The following is a 25,465-nucleotide window of genomic DNA, read 5'->3' as shown; positions in this document are numbered from 1 at the left end:
GTTCCATCTGGAGATTGGCAACAGTCTACATATGCAGGCAGATATTCATGGAGAAAAAATATAAAAACAACTTTTTATATTTCTTTTATTGGCCAAAAAACTGAAGTATTTGTCAGGCTTTGAAACTGAAATATACGAAAGAAAATTAAGATGCACAACAGCTATGTATAATTTATGATGTCAGAAAATGAAGAGGTCACTGAAAACTCCAAATACTCAAAGAGTTAGATCTACGGCCAGCTCAAACAGCTCAGCAGCTCGAACATGTGATTTCAAATCTGGCTCATGTGTGACACCAATTACGAGGTTCTAGATTTCTTCAAATAAAAGTTCTGGGTATGCTACGTAGCAGCTGTGGTAGAAATGATAGAAGTTTCTTTGTTGTTGCTCCCTGCGTGCCTCTCATTTGGAATTTTGGGGTAAAAACCTTGTATGTGATCCACAGCTACCCTTCTGTTAAGTGACAAATGTTTTTATCCCTTTTTAACAACTGACTACTGTCTCATAAAAATGCATCACAAGTCATACGGAGTTTACTCACAAAGGCTTACACTGCATCTCCTGGCCTCTATTAAAACTTCCTCACTTCACAATGTGAAGGGCAGTGATACCGATACTAGTGGAAAGAAAATTAGTCATAAAGAGGAGAAAGGGGCAGGTGGGAGTCATCTTCTGATTGGAAACCGTTTCAGTTTTGCATCAGATCCCCTTTACTGTCACTGATGATTCACAGAATGAATACAACCCACTGCTGGAGTGACACCAGCATTACAGGCCAGAGTGGGTGTAAAAGCCAGAGGGTCAGGGTCAGTGTCCCACCAGGTAATAAAGACACATGATTTAATAATCTAAATCACTTTTATTAATTTAAGTTAGGTAGAGACACTAAACATTGGAACAACATTTGCTTGGCTATGGAGTGGTCTTCAAAAAAGTACAAAACAAAAAAAGAGGCTTAAAAACAAAATGGCAAAAATTAAGAGGTAGAGTATTTAGGCTCATCACTGTGACTGACGGAATGATGCCTATTGGAATGTAGTTGAAACTCTAAAACTCTTGTCATCCCAAAAGGTCTAAAAAAATGTATTGTCACATCAAATACGGTCAAAACATTTTTGGGATACTGGGGTAGTCAAGACACTAAGACATTAACATTTCACTTGAACTGGAGATGGTGGTCACAGGCAAGAGAGTTAAAGTGTTACTTTGGACAAAATAATGGAAATCTAATGTCTTTAATGCATTTTCCTTCAATCACAATCAGTGTTGGGACACCTGGAGTCACAGCCTCCTTTGGGGGGTTTTAAACACACAATATTTGTAACAGATTTACAATATAAACATAATAGATTTGGAAAAAAATACAGACAAGTGAGATAATTAAAAATGGATTTTCTTCTCATTTTCTCCCAAAGCAGTACATTCTGAACCTGCCACACATGCTAGTTCAACCCAGGGCACTGACTCCCTCGTCCGCTTTCCATCGGAGAGGTTAGTCGATGTGGACCTGAAATAACAGGACCATTAAAGGGACAATGTTACACCTGAAAATCCTTGGAGGACTTAAATCAGCCACAACATGACATTTAAACGTCCCATTTGGAATGACTTCACGCTTAACATACATGCTACATGTCTGTAACTTTAGTTTTTACCACGACAGTATGGGGTTTCGTTTAATTGGGAAATATTTATCGTGCTTTGCTCATGTGGGACAAATCAGAGAGCTGGTGAGCCGACTGACTGAAAGAGCCTCTGCATGGGGAGACATTGAGTCATTTGAGTCTTCCAATCAAGAAGAAAAAAGCTGGCAGTGTAGAGAAAAATCTGAAATTACAGTGCATGTCTACAAAAATAAAAATAAAGGTGAAAACTTTCTTTTTACTGTTTGTACAGTAACATACTGTATATTTCCACAATGACACTAGATAAGGCTGGTGACTACATTATGTAAATACTGTAGTTAATTAATGGATACCTTTTCCGTATGATTTCAAACTAGTGACAGAATATAGATGCTGGTTTCTTTAAACAAATTTAGAAAAAGACAAAAACAAAGTCAAATATACCCTTTGTGTAGTACACAGCTTTCTTTGTTCCAGAGGAACAATATGGTAAACCTTTGCATCTGCTCAATGCAAGTGCACCAGTCTAGATTCAGTCCTTCGTTCCTTCCTTCCTTCCTTCCCGTCTTCCCAATCGTTCTCAGTGGTTGTTTCCTCATGCGTGAAGGTTTATGTGCCTCTATTCACATTATGAACAGCGCCCCCTAGATACCGTTCTTTGCCTCGTTGTTGTTCATGGCCTCCTTCCTCTGAGCTAGGAAGGGGTACATGCACTTGTCAGCCCCTAAGAACCGGTACATGCAAACGATGGCCTCGAACGGCAGGATGCTGCGGAAACAGGACAGATAAGATCAGTGACACAAGATACTACCAGGTAGTATTACAAAAGCTGGAAAAACTGAAATTGGGGGCGGGGGCTAGAGTGAGCCCACCTTTTCATGAAGTTGACCATATAGACAATGCGGGGTGTACAGATCATGGGCTGGTCAGTAAGGATGGCCCTCATGGCCTGTTTAACACAGAACTCTGGCTTCAGTGGAGGCAGAAAAGGCTCAATCTCCTTCCTGAATAGAAAAAAAATATCACTGATTATTAACAGGCTCAAAATCCACGGTACGTTCTGAATGAGATTGAATTGAATAATTGTATTTTTTTTAAACCAAAGAGTAAATCGAGTTTCAAGGATCTCAGTTGGTTATTATTAAAATGTATAAAAAGTTCACTATATTAAAAGATGTTGAAGTATTTTTAAAAGAGCTCAAATCACAACAAAAATTTTAATCAACCTTATTTAGTGACATCACTTCAAATGATTGTGCACAGCTTCTAGTCAACACTCCAAAGTGGTGTTACAGTAAAGCCAATGAACATGTCACCTGCTAACAGTAACCATCAAACAAAGTGAGTGCAATTACAGCAGAGCAAGAGGGGAGGGGGGGTGCTTAGCCCAGGAGCACCTGTTGTTGAGGTTTTCCCCTGGGAAAGTCACCCTCTTTGTTTAAGAGAGCGCTGACCAATGCCATACGGCTGACTTTATATCATCTCCTACACAACAGAACCATCAGCTGCTGCTTTGAAGTTCAAAAAGGTGTTTATGAGCCTATTTTATATGGTGAAAATTAGAGATGTCAAATTCATCCCAGATGCTCGAGAGCTTTTGACAAAAGAGAATTGCACACAGAAAAACATTCAAACGGGTCAGTGTGTGTGGAAGCTAACCTTATCCTGCAGCCTTTGAACATTCCTGTGTCTACCAGGTAAGGGCACACCAGAGTCATGTTGATGCCGTCCTTCTCAGAGGCCTTCAGCTCGTGGCTCAGTGATTCGTGGAACCCAATGGCCCCAAACTTAGAGGCACAGTAATCCTGGAGGAATAAAGAAAAGAACAGGTTGGCCTTGTACAACTGCCCCTGCCTGCACCCCAGGACCGCGGAGAACATTATTAAACATGTGCGACAAGCACAGAGGTCTCTCCTTGCTGTTAATGATACAGCCAGAAAAAAACAGGAGTGAGCCTGTCCGCCGGTCTACAGTTTCATTAGGATTCTGCTGCAGGGCGTCAGGAGACTGCTCTGCTTGGCGGGAGGGTTTTGATGTGGTTTGCTGTGGAAATGCTCTTTTAAAAAAAATGACATGTGCAAACACAGATGCAAGTCAATAAACATGGGGAGGATAAAGACATTTGGCTTTATCCACATGACAGGGGAGGGCGTCACTTCCCTGAAATAAATGTGAATGTCTGAAATCACATTCAAGGTATTTCGAGCATAATAGGTAGTTACACAAAAAACTACCTTGGCTCCCCTTTGAAGCAGGACTCAATCATTATGGATCAGCACTTGCGTAACAAAAGCAAACATGCAGCTATGAAAACTAAGACAAATGGCGTAGTGGTCCCCGTAGACACCCTGAAAACGACACCATTCTCAGGCGAGGCGATAAATGAGAACCCTGTTCTCTGAAATATGAAGCAAAAACCTCCTATGAGGGCTACCCACTTACTCCCGCTGTGGTTATAGAGATAAATGAGGATGCTTAATGATTTAATATGCATAAAAATAACAAAGAATCTGGGCTGTGTGAGAAAAAACTATAGGAAGGAAAACCTTTAGCTATTGATAGCTGCTGTGAACTGAATATTTAGTGAGGACCAAGTTGTTCACAAAGCCGTGATGAAGATGTCTCCGTCCCTTGGGGAGCTGTCAGCTCATTCTGGCCCGACGGCCAGAGCCCAGTGAGGACCCGACACCCCCACCGCTGCAGATAGAGGAATCTATAAGAGGCTCCCCAATGCTCATCTGTGTCCTTTAATTTAACGGGTGGAGGGACAACTAGAGAAAGGGGGCCTAACCTCCCCAGGCCCAATGCGCTCACTGGCACGCAGAGGGCTTTGGAGAAAGCACTGGTTCTGGATGGTGGGAACGATGGGATGTGTGTGTGCCTGTTGTCGTGTATGATACTAACCTCCACTCCAGCTGTGCTGAATAAACCCAGGGAGCTGGCAACAGTCACAATATGGCCATGATTCAGCTCCAGCATCTTGGGGAGAAACGCCTTGGTGGTCTAGGGGAAGGACAGAAGACACAGAAGGGCAAAAGAAAAAAAAGAATAAGGTTAGTTCACTTGTGCAGTTTGTCTGTGCCAAAGCCCTTTGATCCCATCTGCCTCCCTCTTGTCCCCCCTTTCCATGTGTTTCTCCTTCTTCTCCATGGTGATGCACAGAGAGGCGTCTGAATGAGAATTCATAACAGGCAAAATAATGCGCTGGAGGCATTTCTATGTATTCAGATCAAAGTTGTTTTTTTTTGGTGGGTGTAAATTAGATGTTGAGGGAAGAGAAGAATGAGAGTCTTCCCTTTTCCAGGTATTCATTGAAGAAACAGGTATGTGGTGTGCGCTGCTGTACAATCTGTTCTTTTTCCCACACAGATCTGATGCCCACCGTTGGGCTCAGCTCTAAAGACTTGGTGACAACACCAATCACAGGCCTCTGTTCAGTCAACTACAATACAATCCGGCCTCTCGTCTCCCCACACAGACCCGCGGCCTGCCTGAGCAGCAGTCAGTGGAACAATCGGCAGCGAGGTGAGCGCCGAGATGAAAGACTTTCACCTGAGAGCCACGTGAGAGCTTGAGTGGTTCCGATGAGGGGCTTGTGAGCTGGCGAGAGCAGCAAACCCGTGAAGGGAATTCTGACAGAGTAAGCGGTTTAAAGTGATTAAGTTATTGATCCATTCCTCATTCCGTCCACCCGTCTGCTGACTGGACATTAAAATGAACCAATCAGCAGGTGTGACATGTGATGGCAATGACAGAAACTGACCGATCGTTCTCCCATTAGGAGATCTGCAAACACGAATCAGGGCTTCTGATTTGCGCTGCTATTGTGAAGAAAAATGCAGGCAGCAGAATTGCAGACATTTTTAAATATGGCTCAGGTTGTAAGTGGAAACTGAGGACATCTTAATACCACAATTTTATGAATACTAATGGTGCTGCATAAAAATCTGTATAAAAACTGAAAGTATGAAGGCAGAGAATGAATCACTACCAATTTAAAGTCAAAAATAACTTCTGCTGGCTACAGCATACACGTAATACACAATGTGATACCTTACTTTTTTGGAACTGCGTTTATTCCAAAAAAAAACAAAACTGGGGTGAGCATTTCATTATTACTTTTGACATTTCATTCCTCGCTCCCAATAATTCTGTGGTCGTATTAATGAGAGGTAACAGTTTCAGGGGGTTGGTACAGTACGCGATCCTGGCCAGAGAAATAATTCAGCCTCCTTTGTAAACATTAGCTACGGAGGCGCACACAGCCAGAGAGTGCATGGTACTAGGTTGTACAGCCATGAAACAACTGGCAAGGGAGGAAAAGCCTCATTAAAGCAGCACCCAGAGATTTAACAGCATTGGACCTACTGACATCCACTGTAATCTCAGTTATGCTTTACATCAATATTTAAACACGTTTGGGAAGTAAGTAAAATTGGAAGCAATAATCCAGACCTATGTAGAAAGAGGGCTGGTGAAAGAAAGATGACTTCACTGCTCCAGTTTATTCTATAGCCAGGTACATCAGAACTCATCTGACTCAGCTCCACACAGCTGCACTTTTGTAGGACATAAATTTCAACTTGCTGCAATATTCAAGTGATCGGATGGTGGGGCCCAAAGAGAGGGGGGTAGGAGAACATGAGGTCTGGATACAAACTGAAGAAAAGCCTCTGGAAGCAGTGGATGAGGATTGCGTGCAAACGAAGCATTTAGCTAAAGATATGCCCATACCTGACCTGAGCCAATGTTTCCCACTCCCACAGAAACTTCCAGAGAGCAGGGAATGACTTGATCTGGCACGACGCTCTCTGAACAAAGCCAACGCTCAAATACTGGATAAGTTTGCCGAGTGGGCTGAAAATAACTTAAATTGATGGAGAGGCTGGCTCCATCAGCTGGAGGACGGGGCTGAACATGAACTAGCATCCCGTCTCTCTCCCACCCTCGCGTGATATCCTGCTTCTCATGGCAGCTCTGGCATGTGGGTATGACCCCCGCTGACCTCTCAGACACAAAATGTGTGAAGGCAACCGAGGGCTCGTGTCTTACATCAGAGCTGCTGTAATTGGGTCTCAACGCTCCCTTGTTCCGCTAAATTACCCGCTGACACAGTCGGGCCTCCTTGGCCTATGTGGGGGTGCCTTACCCATTGCACCCCTAATTGGTGTGTGCCCCCAGGAGCATTTACGCCACACAAAGCTTCTTGCAGCTGGGGTGTCAGGCTGCATTAGTGCAAGCGCCTGACCAACAGGAATATGAACAAAATATTGGCCTGTGCGTAGGACCAGATGGCCATTTAATTGGGCGGACTTCTCCCTAGATGAGAGAATGAGGCAGAAAAACGGCCAAGGGCCCGTCTGATCCGACAACAGACCGTGGAATTTGAGTGGGTTGTGTTTACTGGTCAACAGAGATGATGGATACAGATTGGTCATGTTGTGGTGGCCGTCTCGGCCACAGCTGAATAAACCTCAGCCGCCACGCTGGTTGTGTTACCGGACTGCAATTTACCTGGAGAGCAACAACAATAAATACTGTAACTCAGGGGAACACCAAGGACCCCAGCATCTAATATTATGTGTCAGCACAACTATGTTTGATGCAAAACAATCCAATTAGCTTCACAATTATTTTAGCTTCTATGCATTTAGTCACTAATCATTTTTACAGATTGTTTTTAGTCTTTTAAACCCATTTAAGAAGTGTTTTATAAGTTATAACTCCATAAATACATAAAATCTGGGAAAAAATATTTTTATATAAAACAAAATTAATTATTGGCATTAACATTTTACAAGCTTTTACTGTCAAAGTGGATTGGGTACATTTTCAGTGTTCTTAGTCCCAGCCCCCCACCCCCACCCCAAATAAATCATCTAATAATAATTTCATCTGGACCTGAAATAAAATGCATTTATTTAGGCCAAAAGGTTTGTTGAATTGTGAGGATTGGATGCTTTTCTTCATTACATGGTGGTAAAAAGTCGTTCGTTTGTTAGATACAATAACATATTCAAAGAAACTCGGATGAGAAATTCTAATGGATCGTTGTTACCAAAAATCATAACTGGATTTAGTAGATCATCAAATACTAAGCTACAGGCCTGCTTCCCTCCCACAAGAACAACTGAGGGAAGGACCAAACACGGACACAATCATGTCAGGGGTACAGGTGCACCAGGCCTAAGGAGGGACCCATATAAAACCAGTCAAGTAGGACCCTTCTGCCTGACTGCCCCTTTTCTCTGGATACAGCAGGAATGCAGCTTGCAGAACTTGGCTCCTGTCGTCTGGCATCTTGTCAAACTGATCCACAGACAAGAAAGCAATTGTCAGATAAAGTGGGTCAGCAGCAGCTCACCGTTACCCTCTTGCCACGCCTGTGGATGCGATGGCACTACCTTCCTTCCTCTTTTCTTTCCCCTTCCCTTTTCCCTCCGCGTCCCGGTCGAGCACTCTGCGCTGTCGTGTAATCGCCCCATAAGAATGGGGATATTACAGCTTGTTCTTCATAAGCCACCTGTTGGACAACCAGCTCAAGACGCTGAGGATTTTGTTTCATGTCGTTCTGCTTGACATGCTCCTCAGATATAGACTGGTGACACCTGATGGAATGACTTCACATTTCCCATCATGGATGACAGACGGCTACGGCTCCAGGATCGCAAGTCACAGCTGGACTATTGAAAGCATCACCAAACAGTCTTAATTTAGTAAGCAACGGAATGATAATTGTTTGTGTGTGTATGTGTGTGCGCTGCAGAACAGTGCTGGCATCCATGACTGCCATGCAGCTGCACCCGCTGCCTCCAGATCAGTTTGAGAGGAGTTGGAGGGGCCTGTTGAAGGAGGAGAGAAAAAGTGTGAGGTCTGAGCTGGCCCGGTCGGGCGGGCGGGCAGGCAGACACACACACACACACACACACACACACATGCACGCACACACACACGCACAATCCAGATCTTGTTTTTCTCCATCGCTGCCTTATTCCAGCTCCATAAAAAAATTGAATAAAAATCCCCCTTTTCTTCATCTGAACTTGATTTGCTAAATTTACACGTTGGTGAATTGAAGATGAAACCTGCCATCAAACTGCTTCTGAGAGAGCGGCTGGCTGGGATGAATTCTGGAACGCAGAGCTGTCTGAAGAGTGACACTGATGCCTCTACTTTATGATCCAACAGTGAGACTTCAAAAGCATTTCCTGTGTAAATTTAAATTTATCTCATCTTAAACTGTCAACGGTCAAACTCTCTTTTCATGAAGTCCTTTAGATGTGGGATAAATAATAACTTTCATAAACAAGGTTCAAATTTCACTTTGTGTGTCTAGACTCCAAACTGAGTATTAGATGAGTCATGAGGCACTAGTAAGCCATTTTATAAACCTGTTGTTCACAAAGGAAAACAAAATCAAAGGTGTGTGTAATGTACCATCTTCAGTGAGTAACTGTATCGTGTTTGTGTAAGACAGGAAAGTGGACAGGTCCCTGTTAGTCTAAGCTCTATTCATCTAGCTTGTGTCTTTAATGAACCACATCCTCCATTCTGGCTGTCACCATTCATTAAGTCGTTCTTTCATCTGGCCCGTCTCCCCTAAAGAAACCAAACTCTCTACAGAATATGGGAGAACATAAACACGAGTCCCACTTAAAAATCTGCCACCCAACTACTGGATCCTGACTCCAAATTTAGATGCATAGGAACGTGGAGAGAGCCAGCAGAGGCGCACATGAATAGTTCAATGAACATCCACTAAAGAGGAGGGAACACACAACCTTCCTGACTGACATCACATTTTCACACCCAATTAGGAAGCTTCACAAACACTGTGGTTTCACGGCATCATTGAAAACATAGCTGTCCGCAGGCCAAAGACTCAAAATGAGCCTCGTCTGCTTCCCTAGATTAGTTAAGCAGTAGAGGGATGTAAAAGCTCAACACTCTGCACTCAATCCCATCAGTAATCATGATCTTGAGGTTTTCTAATTGCCAGGCTACAAACAGAATTTTCACGCCCTCAAAATACACGAAAGCATATAGCATGTTCAACACTGCAGCTCAGGCTTATCTGAAATGCAGCATGACTGCACCACAGTCCACGCAGCTTTTGACATAATTCACATCAAAAAAGAGAGGTAGATGGTCAAAGTAAAATCTGACACACAACAGATGAGTGCCTGCAAAATGTGGTTAGATGGTCTGATAAGACACCCCCCCCCATTCCATCGTACAAGGCATATTTGTACAGATCCGCACTGCAAAGAAGAGAAGAAGGAAGGGCAGACATACCACGTGGATCATCAATGGTCAGTAGTCAGAAAGCAGTGAAGGCTGGATTTACAGAGGCAGACCGATGACTTTCATTTGACAGAATTAAACTAAGTGGAGATGAAATGTGAACATGCAAGGTAACTATTTACGGTTGTAGTTTTTAAATACTGGACACATAAACTTTTTATTCTTGAGACTGATACGCAGAACGACAGTTCATGAATAGACATGAAAGTCAGCTTGAAAGATTCCTAAGAAACACGCATCACACTGAATACACGTGATAACTAAAGCAGATATATCAGGTTATAATATTATGGTTGTCCTGATATCCACAGTTAAAATGTGTCCATTTTATTCTTTTAGCTTGATTAATTCTCTGTGCATCAAACTCACCCAGAAGTGCGCATGACAGTTGACCACCATGGTGCGCTCTATGAGCTCATCGGGACACTCCAAAAGATGATGGCCAGAGACCACACCGGCATTGTTGATCAATATGTCCACCTCTCCCACCTCTCGCCGCACCTTCTCGGCTGTGGAATACACACTCTCCCTCTTTCCCACATCACACACATAGGTGTAGACCTGAGGCTGGAAAGGAGGGACCTCCTCTACTCCTCCAACAGGTCCTATAGGGAGATTGAGAGCAAATATTAACATGATCAATTACAAAGTTTGTTTAGTGGGCTGCGTGTAAAAGTTATTAATAGAAATGGGTGCACATTTGAAAATTGCTGGTGATTTTGCGTGTGCATTAATTAATTTATCAGGGATAATAATGTAGGTTAACACTACTTTGGAAAACAGTATGAGACCATCTGAAGACGTATCGAGAAGCCATGCTGGGTGCCGGGCGTATTTGTTATGTTAAAACATTTGCTTGTGTTCATTTTAACACTCCCGTCTATGACAATGCTGAATCTGATATCATTTTTAAAAAAATAATTTACCGTCGCAGAAAACAAAACGGAGAGAAAAGCGATTTCGCGAAGCGTGCGTAAAAAGCTGAGAACATCATCAGTGCTGCAAAGAAATGAGACTTACCGTCTTTGGTGATGGGAGTGTCCAGCTCATGGTATATCTGCCGCACCATCTCCGCCGTTTCCTCGTTGCTCTGACTGTTTATGTCCCATAACACCAGTATCGCTCGCCGCCGGGCGAACTCCTTGGCGAAGAGCCGCCCGAGGCCGCTTCCAGCCCCGGTGATCACGCACACCTGTCCCGCCACGCTCTTCTCCTTGGGCCGCACTACCCATTTAGCACCGGCAGTTATAAAGGCCCAGAACACCTTCAAAATGACCACGAAGAACTCTGCAATAATTATCATCATCTTGGATAATCAATTTAAAAAAAAAAAAAAAAAAAAAAAAACACGCGTAAGGAGAAGCGCACGGTTTCTTTGCGCTCTTGGAAACTGCTTGCGGCAAAAAAAAAAGGTAACGTTAGGGTCACACCGGGAAACTTAGAACACAGTGCAAGCAGGAAATGCCAAGAAAACTCTGACACATAAAAGTGAAATAAAAAGGCGCAAGCGGGACCGCAACTTAATGACTGAATGTGGAGTTCTGATGAAGCTCAGTCAAAGTCCTGTTGCCACCACAGTTGCAGTGAGTTACGAGCAGCTTGAACGACCTGTGCCTCCTACTTCCTCCGCTGCTCTTCCACTCATCTCATCCTCACTCGCGTCTCACTCGCTATTTATTAAGTCCACCCATCAACACTGGACCCAATAGGACTGAGACTTGAGCGCCTGTCAGAATGAAGCGCCAGGTCCATAAATTACACTTAGAGGTGACATAACGACAAAGATTTTACCTAACCCTGCTCTGGTGGGATTTTATAGTCTGTTTAGTATCGCAAGGGAAGATCAGAAAGTAATGTTTTCACATCTAAAATAGAACGAAGCTCCTTTAATTGACTCAAAACAAACGTTATCGTCTATTTTATGCCGCCAGTTAATCAAACAGCAATGCCAAATAAGCAAGTCCGGTTTTTTATTTATTACAAGAAGAACCTTGATTTTATTTGTACTGTTAAATTAAAGATGAAGATTGTAGAAATGAATGTGTTCTGAGTTTGAGAACACATCCTTCCAGAACAGGTCGATGTCGTTTAAAAAGAAAAACTAATGTTTTATTCCTGCTCTGCGTCATTTGTGCTTATTGAAGTTAATTGAAAATGGGAATCTATTCGATGTAATGATAATGATCCTTTGCAATGTGCTCATAAGGGAAAGTTAAATTGATTTGAAATGTTTGTAACGCACTCACATAGGTAAAAAAGGCTATAAAACACTAATTCACGTGTTTTAATACACGGCATAAATCGTTTGAGCCGCAGACATCCTTCCTTACGCAAGAGCATCCAGCGCATCTGTGGCGCGCACAGGAGAGGAGATTTTACACCGAGATATTTTCACCGCCTTAACCTCTGCTTACGACGTTGTGTAACATCTTGTCTTTGTGATGTGTTTGGCCCTGTCCAGTTGGTGTGTCAGCGGGCAAAACCGCAATCCAAGATTTTATTCAATCTGAAGACCAATAAATTTTTGATGTATTACTGTAGTGAGACGTATTTATGTATAATCTCTGTCCTATTTGAACTGAGTCAGTGAATTTTTTTTGAGATTTTCAATTAAAATATTTATAATGTCTTGAGGAGAGTTAAGTAAGCTTTAATGTAATGAAAAATAAAACAATATTTCCAAACACTTTTAAACATAGTCTTTAAAATCAGCCCACCGTATATAGTTTCTTATTCATTGAACCCGCCTGTGTGTTAAAATTCCCGTGCTTTACAACCTTAAGTGGGCGAAGTGATTTAAGATCCACGACGGAGCCGAGAGTTCCAGAAGAGGAAAGTCCTGTGGAGACGCTGTGGTCCGCGGAGTGAGGTGTTAGCGCCCTCTGTCGGAGTAAAGGGTGCTTAACGTGACGTGGAAAATGATAAATACATGCATCTTTACGAGTACAAAACATAGGACTTTATTTTCAAAATTGCTTGACAATTGATAATAGATTGTAAATCAGCAAATTCCAAGGGCTGTTAAACTTCCGATTAACTTGTCAAACACATTGATAATAATATCTAGATTTAAATGAATGAAAATAACATTATAACATTTTAACGAAATTTCCCATCGTTTCAGAGTCCATTCAACTAGCGGTATAACAACATTCAACTTGTGGTATAACAAGAGATTATTTCAACAATATCATGCTATATTTATAAAAAATAATTACTGTTTATTTTTTTCGATTACTTTGATAGGTTAATGAAACATATTTTAAAGCAGGCATTTACCAGGGCAGTCTGTGAAGGGTCCTACATCGTTTAACCCGCACATGCGCATGAAGAAATTTCTCTTTCTCGGTGGACGCAATGGCGGACGCACAGTGAGTGTTCGACACCGAATAAAAATCTAAGGACATCCGTTGTTTAAAGAATCATCTTTTTTTACTTGAGCTCACGGATAGATTGCTTAGTGTCCATACAGTTTGTTTATTTCATTAGTGAGGGATTTTTATCATTGATATCATTATGAACGCTAATAAGAAGACCTACGTGCATCTGAAAACTAGCAGAACATGGCTGTCTCCCGGTCTTCCATGCATTCAAGTGATGGTTAACTTTCTGCAGTCTGGTGGGGACGAAGTTAGGAATTGAATTATTCCGTAGTCTGTTTTTTTTGGGGGGGGGTAAATGTCTAATTGACGCGGAACGCAAGAGGTAGCCGTCTTGTATGGAAGTAGAAAAGCTAGCATGTAGCTTACAGGCGGCACTGAGACACCGGTTGCTGCCGGTTAACAAATTGTTATTAAAATCTAAGTTGTCATTGCATTTCTTGTTGGTTCTGAAAATACGTATGTTGTTAACAGAAAAAAACTCCCGACGGTCCCTGAGAGCCTTGTAAAAAGGCGAAAGGCCTTCACCGCCATGAAGACCATGCGTCTCAAGAAGATGCTGGCAGAAAAAAAGGTACAATGCATGCTGAGTAAAGGCTTTTTGAAGTATTCAGTGTACTACGCCGTTTGGGTGAGTGTCCGTAGCTTCCAGATTGAATACGTTTGTCCACCTTGATTTTAGGCCCGCAAGGTGACCAGGAAGCTGATCTACAAGAGGGCTGAGAAGTACCACAAGGAGTACAGGCAGATGTACAGGCGTGAAATCCGCCTCAGCCGTACAGCTCGCAAAGTGGGAAACTACTATGTGCCAGCTGAGCCTAAACTGGCCTTTGTCATCAGGATCAGAGGGTGAGTAGTGAACACCTTTTTGGGAAAGACTAGACTTGGTTATCAGATTCATCAATGGCATTTACATGGATTGCTAGACTTCTATGAGGAGATTATGCTCAAACAATTGTATATTGTGAATCAATCATTTTAATCAAATTGTGCGTTTTCCTGCTTCCGTAACTGTCATCCAGCTCATGGTAGATCTGTGATAAATATCAGCAGGATCTCTCTGTTGAATAAAGTCAAATGGACTTGTGGGTAAAATGTAAAGATGTTCCTCTCATCCTAGAACTGAAAGAGCCTCCTAGATGAGGTGTAACATCCAAATCAATATAAACAAGGATATCATGGCAATCCAAGTAAATGTACTTGATGTGGATGCTTAGTCTCTAAAAGCTTTGTTAGCTGTGTGGTTCATGATGCTTGCTCTTTCCCCGACATATCGACTATGGTGATCCAGATATACTAAAATAAGCCTATTACTTCTGAAACCACGGTCCAAATCGAGGCAAAAACTGACTTAAATTGCAAACTGTGTGTTAATCACATCATTGTTTGTTCCCCAGTATCAACGGTGTCAGTCCCAAGGTCCGCAAAGTTCTACAGCTGCTCCGTCTGCGCCAGATCTTCAATGGTGTGTTCGTCAGGCTGAACAAAGCTTCAATCAACATGCTCAGGATTGCGGAGCCTTACATCGCTTGGGGGTAAGGCTATTTCCCTTAAAACTTAACCACATGATGGAGTAACTAAAGCTGAAGTGTATTCATGTTGTGGACAGGGCTGGACATCTTTAAACAGAACTGTTTTGCAAATTGGACATAAACGGTGTCTCTCTGGAATGTGGTTAATGATGCTGAACTTTTTTCCCCATCATATCGACCATGGTGAAAACGAACTGAAACTAAGCCAGTTTTGTCTGAAACCACATTCTTTGAGAAGTGTTATTGTCTGTAGTTTGTATTAATCTGTAATTTAAACAAACGTGATTGGTTAACGGCTGCCTCCTTCAAAAAAAGTCATCTTAACTGTTCATCATTCTACAAATCTGCTATTTAATGTGCCTGATGCTGCTGTTCCTGAGCCTATTCTGGAATCAAATATAAGGGACTGAATAATTCAAGGTTTGTGTCAAAATTGCTGGTTGTTTTGCCAGTCCGAAGTGCTTAAAATGGCTTGTAAGGAATAAAAGATGTTGGTGCTGCTGGTCGTAAAACAAAGCTTAACAGTACTTGAAAGTGGAGTTGGGCAACATCAAGATGTTCTTGTTTGCAGAAATGTGGAAAGTCATACTGATTTGTTGGCAATTAAATGGAGGATGAATTAGGGTGGGGTCATGTATGTAGTTATGACTACAAACCTTTCCATGCTATTACACTACAATATGCCTCGCAAGGTGAATTGTGCATTGGATACCTGGAGTAACATATCTGCTTCGACTGTTGTCCGAGCTTTCGTAAAAGCTGGCATCACTGGGCAGCCACCCGGAAACAATCGCAATCCGACAGCAATGGTGAAATTGCCAGGCTGTTCAACGCAGAGATCGAAGATGAGGACTTTGAGGGATTTACCACAGATTGATCAAAAAACATAATAAATATTTAAAAATAATGTCAGTATGTTTTTTTATTTTAAATGCGTAGTACAGTGCAGTTCAACCACAGTAACTGTTTTGCCTTCGTTAGCTTGTTCTGGCATGTGCCGTGTGTATGGTTTAAGTACAGTAATAAACTCCGTAATTTAGACTGCGGCTCTTATACGATGCGCCAAATAGTACACAAAATACGGTAGCTGATTTGTTGTAAACTGTATAGTCCTGTGGAGTGTAACAGCCAGTCAGCCAATCTGTAAAGTTTGGCAGCAATTATATTTCAAAAATAAGATAAATATACACATCTTTCTGCATCTGTTTATCTCACTGAGTGTAAGTTGTTCATCAAGAATGAAGAAATGTGTTCCTTTCCAGTCCATCTGCAACCATTAAAATCTAAATAGACTTATTACAGTGCTTGAAGGTCAGATTATTGTCAAACATGATGCAGTGATTTACCAGAAGCTCAAGTCATGGCGATTAATTTTTAGATGCTAATAAAAATGAGCAATGTCAAAGAAAAACTTCCTGTAGTTATGCATATGACATTGTACAGGGATTGTTTATCCACCTGTCTAGTACACCAAATGTGCAGTGTTTTGTGTAATCCCTTGGATGTCATCTTTTGGGACTGCATGGTGAAATGTGTTACATAGGAAACTAGGGGCTCTGTTACTTACAGCTGCTCATTAGTTCACTTTGTGTTCACAGTAAGCATGATGCTTAGTCTCTAGGAAGCCTGACATAAGCTGTTCTATTTTCATGAGAATACAGCAATAAAATAATATGAAAGTTTTCCTGTGTTCCACTTCAATTGTATAACAGCTGACTGTTCTTGTAGGTACCCCAACCTGAAGTCTGTGCGTGAGCTCATCTACAAACGTGGCCATGGTAGGATGAGGAAACAGCGCATTGCACTCACAGACAACGCGCTGGTGGAGAAGGCTCTCGGTATGTAAATGTTTTCCTTTTACATAGTGTTCCATAAATGACATTAAGATGAGGTCTTTAAAACAGGTATTTGTGTATATTGTTTTATTGCTGGAGAGACCGGTAAGGGCCTAGTGCTGCATGTGGTTAATGATGCACACTTTTTTCCCCGTCTTATCGACTATGGTGAGAAATACTGAAAACTAAGCCAGTTTTATCTGAAACCACATGCTTGTAATGTTTTTTGACTACATTGAGTTTAAAACGTGAGTCTCTTTAGTTTCTTAATATTGTGGGATGTACTGTTGTGTTTGCTGCTTTCTGATATTGTGTGTGGGTGTTTGTGCACTTTACCGATGACTACTTTTTGATCCATAGGAAAGTATGGCATCATCTGTGTTGAGGACCTCATCCATGAGATTTACACAGTTGGAAAGAACTTCAAGCCCGCCAACAACTTCCTGTGGCCCTTCAAGCTGTCATCACCCCGTGGTGGCATGAATAAGAAGACCACACACTTTGTGGAGGGTGGAGATGCCGGCAACAGGGAGGATCAGATCAATAGAATGATCAGGAGGATGAACTGAGTTATGGTGAGTTGTATTGATGCAGCATGTCTCAAGTAGACAAAGGAGCATAAGGTGTGGTTAATGATGCAGATCCTTTTTTCCCCATCTTATCGACTATGCTGAAAAAAGACTAACAGTAAGCCAACTACCTGAAACCACATCCTAGCTGCGTTTTTATATCTGTGTAAGATGCAATGAGGAAATGACCCGTCTTTGAATGTGCTCTTAATACCACTGCGAAAGTTAACACATAACCAAGAGACGTGGAATATATCAGTACATTATGTGGATATTATGTACATGGTAACTGATGTTCAGTTTCATAGTCTGAAAAGCCTTTTTTTGTCTTTCAGGTTTTCAAAGGACTCTGATGTACAATAAAAATATTTGAGGAAAAAAATCACTGTCTTGTCATTAATTTGTGATTTGGTCATTTTTACATCCCTCTTCAGATCGGTGACATATTGTAATTGTCAGTGTTCGTGTGTTTATCCGTTAGTATTTCCATCAAATATCTTTGCAACCGTTGTAGATAGAATACACTCAGGAACTGGACAAGATAGGAAGACGAGGGAGAAGGCCAACGTGAGTAAGACATTAGATCAAAGCTAGTCTCCATATGCACTAGTGAGTCTGAGCACTGGTCAGGTACTATCAGGGTACCCTGACCTAAGTCACAGGATGTTGCAGTCTGACAGGTTTGGTTGTTTACAGTGTCTTGAGTTGAGGTATCAGTTTTCACTCAGTTTTTATTTGGGTTAATTGCGCCCATAATACAAATGTACAGATTAAAAAAATTGTGTTCCTCTCAGAACATCAGACTAAATGCTATTGATCTGAAAAACGGACAAGGCAGGTAATTTCTCTACTTTTAATTTAACAAATGAGGAAACCAAAAGGTCTCCTTCCTATCCTAATAAAGCTCTCTTGGTAACTATAGAAGTCTGTTTCCATGACAACGCTAAACCTGTTAGCATTTATGACCGAGAGCCGCATCCCAGCATAGATGACAAGCTGGTGCGGGGATGCGGTTATGACCGGAGGTATCGGTGAACTAATGAACCGTGTGGCGGCTCCAACATGATGACTTTCCATTTGAACTCATCGCGACCTACCGCAAAGGCGTTGGCGGCGGACGGAAGCTCCCGCAGCGGGCAGCGCGGCCCTGATGCGGGTGGGTATCAGGCATCCAGGACGCTCAGGATCGGGGCTGATGGAGGACGAACATCCCTCAGACAGAATAGTCATAGGAGAAAAGGCAACCCTGTCCTCCTATCTCTGGGAAGTAAGTAGGCCCGCACTGCGTGTGTTACCGTCAATGTCCATGAAGCAGCGAGTTGAAATGACCGCTGATCAACGTTCATCTCTTGTAGCGGCCCGGCAGTGGAAAACCTTTGTTAGCGGCATCACAGCTGAAGGGTGAGATGAGCTGAGACTTACGTTTAGACTGTATGACATTATTCCGTGTGGTGTTCCCCATTTTTAAAGGTGATTCTTATTTGCGTCAATTTATTTAGTTCACCTAATTTAGCCAAAGATGACAAATTGAAGTTGGAGAACAATCCTCCGGAGAAGATGACACGTGGGAGACTCCGTTTTGACAAGAAATGTAAGACATGCTGGACAGTTTCATTATGTTCTAGAGTATGATATTCCATTTGTATTTCTTTCTCACCTTGAATACGATGATCAAATAACCAAACGTTTGAATTGTTATTAATATGGATGCGTGTCGTCTCCCTGCATTACATCCTGATAGCCACTAGATGGCGCTGTCGTCGCACATGATGTACACAGGTCTGCTTGCGTAGCACCGTTAATGCAACAATTTACAGATATTAAATGTACAGATGTACATTTCTCGTCAAATATTTACATTATTTTAAATTTGATTTTAGTTCTGAAGAATAACTATCTTCAAATTTGTTAGATCTGTACAGTTAATAAATACGGTTTAGAATTAACAAAAAGTTATACATTTTTGTTAGATACAAGGTTGGGAAGAACCAGAACAGTAATTCCTCCACTAGTAAGACCTGGCAGCCTGCATCCCATCAGCCTGTCTGAGGAGCTTTCCCACAGCCATCCTGAGCGGCCCTTCACCCTGGGGTAACTATTGGATTAATGTCACTCAGTGTTGTAGTTGTAGTTCTGTCCATCCTTCTAGAGACAGCTGCACAGATTGCAGTAATTAGACTGAGTCACTGTGTAAAACATGAATTACATGATGGGAGGAAAAAAGCAGCCAGATAAAATTGATAATTCGGTATGAATACCTTATCTGTCACAAACAGAAGATTTTAAGCTGCTGGATAGTAATGTTGAGTGTTCTGGCAACATGTTTCCATTTTCTGTTTCCAGATTTTAGTCATTTATTACTTCTTCCATGGGAAAGTTTGTTTGATGGTAGTTAGCTTTCATGTAGTAGTCCAGCCGTTGTCTCAATAGCCTTGTGTTTTATGTCTTTATAACATCCCAAGTTCTGTCTTCCAGCTACCGAGAGAGATGTGAACTGAATGCAAGCCCAACCATTATCTTCCCCTCCACTTTTGTCCTCAATGGCAGAAGCACCTTTACATTTGAGAAATGCAAGCTCAACAGGTATTTTGGTCTTTATAAACTAAATCTGACCACAACAATGGATATTTTTCTTAGTTATTTTTGAGACCAATTCTTGTTTCATTCTGTTCTGCAGACCTAAGGTGAAATATCCAACCTACAACCTACTGCCCGTCAAAGACAATCTAAAGAGTGAGTTAACGTGATGAGACTGGGCAGGTAGTGGTACTGGTCTTGACACAGCAGGTCAGGAATGCCACGACTGTGTAGAAAGTGTTCAACAAAGTCCAACCTTCAACCTGTGCAGCTGTTTATATGTTGATTTATTGGCAGCAAACATGTAATTGTATGGTTTTAACGTCTTTAAACAAAAAATATGGACCACTAAAATGTGGACCAAGGGGTCACATGGAGAAAGGGTGAGCAGAGAGTAGGTTCTTACTTAAGCCCCCTCATTTCAACCCTCTCCAGTTTGTTAGAATGTAAGTGCTACACTTTTTATTGTAAATTTCTATTCAGATTTACCCCAGAATGCCAAAAATGCCACTCACACTCACTGATTAGGCAAAAAAACTTATCCAAAATTGCTTTTACTGATACACCTGAAGTCAATAGTCATTATCTTATCATTGTAATCACAAAGCTGCAGAGAAAGATTGGCGATGTTTAAAAAGATAATATCAACCAAGCGTCATGAGAATAGTTATATACTGTATGTACTGTATTATTTATTCTCTTCAGTGTATCCAGTCCAAACATTTTTTATCTTCTTCCTCAAGTATATCTCCCTGTCTCTGCCTTCTGTTGTACAGACCAGTCATACCCAGACCCGATGGTCGGAGCCTCTGGCTATTTTATCCACAGGATATCTGAGCTGTCCTCTTTGGAGGGTGAGACGGTGAGACAGGAAAAACTCAAGAAAATGAGGAAACCTAGAAAACCATCATCCTGACAATCACCCTCCTCCCAGTCACCCTGCCTGAGGATCAAAACCTCCAAGACTGTGCCAACCATGACTGAGCAAATGAAGACATTTAGGGCTCCGTGTTCATTCCAGTGTCTAGCTCTGAGTGCTTGCTTGTCCTCAGTGATACTAGTGTTCTGCTTAACATGGCTGATATTCACATTTTGGGATTCTTGACCAGAGGTCCAATCATATAATCCCTACATCTACTATTTACTGTGTGGCATTTGCTGCTACAAACATAAATGAAGCATAAATGGACCCTGTCTCATAGCTGCTGGTAGTGTTTCTTTCATCTACACAAAAAAATTAAATTGACCTCTCTGATAGCTTGAAATGGCTGTTACGTAATACTGCCACATGTATGATCAATAATGATATTAAAGATCAGTGTTATTGGGGTTTGTTAAGTAAGTGAAATATGTCAACCAGCATGTGTTTACTAAATAGTTTGGAGAAACCATCATTGTGCCTTGCTAAATGTCTTCCTGGGATTAAATATTTTTATTTTTGTTTTTGTAAGAACTTCTGTGTGTCATGATTTTTTGTCTGCTGCTTCTATGGGAGTGAATAAACACTCCCTCTCCTTCCTTTTTTGGTAAATATGCACTGCATATCGACAGTAGAGTCATCAGAATGCCTAAAAGATTACAGTGAAACATTATCTACATTCCATATCTACAGACCAGATACAAAAATGTGTGCCGGATCCCACAATGTGGTACTTCCCCACATAATGCATTGTTTCGCAGCCGTATGAAGAACAGCTCGTGTCTGTGAATGGGTTTGTTCATTGTGTTTGACAAAGACAGCAGTCATTGCAGTTGTCTTTTTGTTTAGAGAGAAATGAGGGCTTCATGTTTATTTGATGCCCTAGTAGCTTAACTTTCTGATAAACTGTGTGATAACTGAATTTGTCCATTGATTGGACATTTGTCTAACTTTCACTAAAAGTCACTTTTTGACAAAACCTTTTAAAAATATTTTCTCACAAAATGCACAACTTTATTTCTGGTGTCAGAGTGAAATTCTATAATATTTTATTATGTCATACACAAAGATTAACCTGTAGCAATGTGAGTATTACAGATGACAACTAGAATAAGGATGAAGCCCATTGCTGCAGACACAGTGTCGTCTGAGACAATGATTCTAAAGATAGAAATTAATTTCCGAAGAAGAAAAATTTGTGGAGATTATTCAGAAATTATTTGTCAGATAAACCATGTCACTGATTTCTGATAGGAAGCACAGCATAGATGGTTTTTGTGCCATCATTTCAAGGATGACAGAGTCATACTGTCTTTAGTGAGTTCACTTCAGATTGAAGCAAGCTGAGGATGATAGATCAAGGCTTCCTGATGATCTGAAAGACTCCCCAGGGGAGGATCAACAGTTTTTTGTAGCATTTCCTTTGATTGATCAAAAGTGGAGAAAGAAGACTGCAGAGGGAGGATATCCAGCAAAGGACAGTCATCACAATGACCACAAGATAAAGCGTTTGGGCCACTTTGAAACTGTTCCATTTCAAGGTATGTATCCTTGAGGCTCCTTTTAAGAATGAACGTCATGTTGTCAAATGTTCTGTTTGTGTTCCTCCCTCCCTTTCAATGATGGGGTGTTGATTTCAGGGGCACACAGTGACCCAGAAACACAGAGCAATCCCCTCATTCATGCAAAGTGAAGGGGCTGTATTCATTCTCTAAAGCAGCCCCGGTCTCCCTCTTCTTGCAGGGTTTTTACTGTCCTTTTCAGGTGTAGCGAAACAAAATGTCCCAGAACAAACAGTCAACAATGAGGTCTTTAATAAGAGCTGTACTGGAACTTGGCCACAAGTGGTTTATCGTTTCACTGTAGCTCCACAGAGCACTTAATCAGCGTAGAGTACAGTTCTCATTTAAACTGGCTAGGGTCAATTTTGATCAGTATATTGAGCTACTTTAGCGACAATTCTAAAAAAAATTTCCTGATCTCGAAGATTTAAGTGTAAAATTTCTTTCTCTCTGAGTTACTAAACTTTTTTTTCTACAGAAATTGGTATCTCTCATTGCATTAATGTAAAAGTCTTTACAATAAGGTACATAAAAATTTGACACTAACTGTAAACCAAACCTACCAAGACATAGATGACAACTCCCTGACAGATACAGTATTAACTATCTCTGCAGGGTCTTTCAGCTCAGTGTTTAGTTTCAGATTTGAAGGTTCTAGAATCTCATATTTGAAGATTTACTTATTTCAACTCAGATGAATGCAAATGGGAAAAATTATAGCTTCATAAGACGAACTTTGGTGACATTGCTTTGGGCTGTATAATAATATGATGGTCATTTTTCACGATAACCTACATTATTAATTCCTAATTTCAGTAAAGTGTAGCTGCAGCCCTAGTGCGAGCAGTACGTGACACATGTCCTCCTACAGAGTGCAGTGAAGTCGTAATCACATCCAACAGCAACATACTGTATGTTCAGGTAGCAAGAAATTAAAATGAAAGCCCTGCAGCCAACCTATAACTAATTCTACAGCTCATACATTCAGCCTCTTTTATTATGAAACCATTTTGGGTTCTAAAGGAGCTTTTAAAGCATTGTAAAAGACAGTTACCCAGTGATCAGAAACAAATGATAGAGTAAACAACAGACATGTGTCAACAGGAGTCCTGGTCCCATGGTAACCTGTAGGTCTGTGTATTCAAGACGGGCACTCAGAGGTCAAATGTTTGTTTTTACCATCATACAAACACAACAGAGCCCAGAGCTGTGACATAGCTATGACAACAGAGCTTCTTATTCCACAAATATTCACTACAGTCTCCTAATAATATATATCATTATCAACACTGATAAAATATGCAAGTCAGAGCATGATCAATAAGTTCCCTAGAATGATTTTCAGCTTTAGTGCCTGATGTACTGTATACCAGTAGTGATCTTTATAGACTTTACCCTTGGCAAAGCAATACACATATTCACACACACTGGTCCAGAGATGCAACCTTTCAGCCGCTGTCTGACATTTCGCAATATGATTAATGAAATCCACGGAGACACAAGCACCCTTCTCTCAGTCATTACCTGAAGTTTCATCTCTCTCGGACACAGGGGTCAGTCCCACTCCCCTCCCACAAATGCCTCATCTGACTTCTAAAGTCTGGGCTGATTTACGCCCATAAGGAAGTTTCATCATTACGTAGCCAGCCTGCAGGGCTGTTGTCAGTGTGTCATCATCCCTCTTTGCTGCCGCAGTCCAGGAGAAGCATGTTATCCTCTATTACCTGTCAGGCGGTAATGACCTGGAATGAATGGAGCATCATTAGTGGGATGTACTACTCATTTAAGTGTGATGCAAGGGCTCACTCAGGGCGACGATGTAAGGTGTAATCCTCAAGTTCAAAGTATTTTCTGCCTCATGCATTATGTACAAATACATCCCTGTTTCAATGCACTTCTCCAGGAAAATCACAGCATTTGTTTTTTTTGCTTGGTTTCACCTGTTCTTCATTACTTTATCTGTTACAAAGATCAACCTCCGCCTGAATACTGTGTTCTGATGACACAAGCCAAGTCAAACATCCAGCTCCTCAACTCTTTCAATAATGACTCATAGCCAGGTTCATCATTCACAAGAAATGAGATAAAAGACTCAGAGACATTCCCACATGCCATCACATGGTCTCCACATTTAAAAGGTTACTCACACACACACACGCACACGCACACACACACACACACACACACACACACACACACACACACACACACACACACACACACACACACACACACACACACACACACACACCAAATCTGCAGGTACACGTGAGGAAGTAGAGGACAGTAAAATTAGGGGATATTAGACAAAGGCTTCCATTCATGAGGCAGAACCAGGCTGTACTCAACAGAAAGAAGCAAATCCTTATATGAATGAAACATTTAATTCAGTTGAAATATTTTTAGATGAAGCCATCTTGTATTTTCTATGTTAGATTTTGAACATCAGCAAGCAAGCAAAAAAAATGTTGAGTCAAAAATGCTGAATAGCATCATTTATTTCCACCTTCATCAGTTAACACATATCCTGTCAGACACTATCATGTATAATTCACCACAAAGCAAACACAACCTTGTGTGTATGTCTGACACAGGGGAGGGCGTTATCCTATATGGAGATGACATCATCAGTGTACCTGTATGACAAATGGCAAGATGAAACCATGACTTCCAAGCATTTGTAATCGAAAGGTTTTGAAACCATGGCAACACCAGGTCACTGGTTGCCACTGGGACAGCCGTGGTTTGCATTCCCCACATAGGCGAGATGGAGCTAAGATTCACTGTGCTGTCTCCTGGGTGCCCAGCGGGAGAAGTGGCGGCATGTCTGCTAACTAGATCCAATCAAGCTCTCTTTATACATCTCTCACCTTCTTTTGTGTTTTTCAAGTGCGATAATTTGTGTTTACAACTTATTAATTCAGCCTGTGACGTGACAAAGGCAAACAGACACAGTTACAGGTCTCTGAACCAACATGCACTGAATCAGGATTATTCTCCTTTCCTCACTACCCACATTAACGAGGACCAATCCAAGCGGGGTGTGTTACTGTTGAAAATTTGATAGTCTTTGACAAGTGCACAGTAAGGGCAGGGGGTCCAGGGTTGGGGGCCTGTCAGATGTAAAACACACATGCTTTGATGTGCACTTACATCGTGCTG

At 41.5% G+C, this 25,465-nt stretch overlaps 3 protein-coding genes and 3 non-coding genes across 6 annotated transcripts; 5 read left to right on the top strand and 1 right to left on the bottom strand.

Annotated features, from left to right (window-relative positions):
* Positions 1-142: 142 nt before the first annotated feature.
* On the bottom strand, positions 143-11,579 carry rdh10a (retinol dehydrogenase 10a). The gene is made up of 6 exons (XM_068343782.1): positions 10,950-11,579; positions 10,299-10,534; positions 4,530-4,628; positions 3,285-3,430; positions 2,498-2,629; positions 143-2,393 (listed from the first exon to the last, which is right to left on the bottom strand). The coding sequence occupies exons 1-6, from the start codon at positions 11,233-11,235 to the stop codon at positions 2,270-2,272; spliced, it is 1,023 nt and encodes a 340-aa protein (XP_068199883.1). The 5' UTR covers positions 11,236-11,579; the 3' UTR covers positions 143-2,269.
* Positions 11,580-13,250: 1,671 nt separating this feature from the next.
* rpl7 (ribosomal protein L7) lies at positions 13,251-17,627 on the top strand. The gene is made up of 7 exons (XM_068343783.1): positions 13,251-13,300; positions 13,784-13,883; positions 13,992-14,158; positions 14,707-14,844; positions 16,570-16,679; positions 17,037-17,251; positions 17,581-17,627. The coding sequence occupies exons 1-6, from the start codon at positions 13,287-13,289 to the stop codon at positions 17,243-17,245; spliced, it is 738 nt and encodes a 245-aa protein (XP_068199884.1). The 5' UTR covers positions 13,251-13,286; the 3' UTR covers positions 17,246-17,251; positions 17,581-17,627.
* On the top strand, positions 14,978-15,069 carry LOC137587951 (small nucleolar SNORD12/SNORD106). The gene has a single exon (XR_011033992.1). It is a non-coding gene; the product is annotated as a small nucleolar SNORD12/SNORD106 (small nucleolar RNA).
* Positions 16,799-16,889, top strand: LOC137587952 (small nucleolar SNORD12/SNORD106). Its single transcript, XR_011033993.1, has one exon. It is a non-coding gene; the product is annotated as a small nucleolar SNORD12/SNORD106 (small nucleolar RNA).
* LOC137587947 (small nucleolar SNORD12/SNORD106) lies at positions 17,299-17,389 on the top strand. Its single transcript, XR_011033989.1, has one exon. It is a non-coding gene; the product is annotated as a small nucleolar SNORD12/SNORD106 (small nucleolar RNA).
* A 683-nt stretch (positions 17,628-18,310) lies between the features above and the next one.
* si:ch211-171b20.3 (uncharacterized) lies at positions 18,311-21,179 on the top strand. Its single transcript, XM_068304578.1, has 7 exons — positions 18,311-18,512; positions 18,601-18,646; positions 18,745-18,836; positions 19,216-19,336; positions 19,721-19,828; positions 19,923-19,978; positions 20,599-21,179. The coding sequence occupies exons 1-7, from the start codon at positions 18,311-18,313 to the stop codon at positions 20,736-20,738; spliced, it is 765 nt and encodes a 254-aa protein (XP_068160679.1). The 3' UTR covers positions 20,739-21,179.
* The last annotated feature ends 4,286 nt before the right edge of the window (positions 21,180-25,465 follow it).

This window comes from Antennarius striatus, chromosome 20 (assembly GCF_040054535.1).
Source record: "Antennarius striatus isolate MH-2024 chromosome 20, ASM4005453v1, whole genome shotgun sequence".
Taxonomy (NCBI): domain Eukaryota; kingdom Metazoa; phylum Chordata; class Actinopteri; order Lophiiformes; family Antennariidae; genus Antennarius; species Antennarius striatus.
This window is presented reverse-complemented; position numbering and strand designations above follow the sequence as displayed.

Excerpts from the sequence above, each read along its gene's own strand:
- rpl7 (XM_068343783.1), top strand. Across the intron at positions 14,845-16,569 it reads GAGCCTTACATCGCTTGGGG|GTACCCCAACCTGAAGTCTG; the intron begins GTAAGGCTATTT and ends CTGTTCTTGTAG. Across the intron at positions 16,680-17,036 it reads GCTGGTGGAGAAGGCTCTCG|GAAAGTATGGCATCATCTGT; the intron begins GTATGTAAATGT and ends TTTGATCCATAG.
- si:ch211-171b20.3 (XM_068304578.1), top strand. The coding sequence starts at position 18,311 with ATGACTTTCCATTTGAACTCATCGCGACCTACCGCAAAGGCGTTGGCG. Across the intron at positions 18,647-18,744 it reads AGCGGCATCACAGCTGAAGG|TTCACCTAATTTAGCCAAAG; the intron begins GTGAGATGAGCT and ends CAATTTATTTAG. Across the intron at positions 18,837-19,215 it reads ACTCCGTTTTGACAAGAAAT|ATACAAGGTTGGGAAGAACC; the intron begins GTAAGACATGCT and ends CATTTTTGTTAG.
- rdh10a (XM_068343782.1), bottom strand. The coding sequence starts at position 11,235 with ATGATGATAATTATTGCAGAGTTCTTCGTGGTCATTTTGAAGGTGTTC. Across the intron at positions 2,630-3,284 it reads TTCAAAGGCTGCAGGATAAG|GAAGGAGATTGAGCCTTTTC; the intron begins GTTAGCTTCCAC and ends TTTTCTATTCAG. Across the intron at positions 2,394-2,497 it reads ATGGTCAACTTCATGAAAAG|CATCCTGCCGTTCGAGGCCA; the intron begins GTGGGCTCACTC and ends CTGTTTCCGCAG.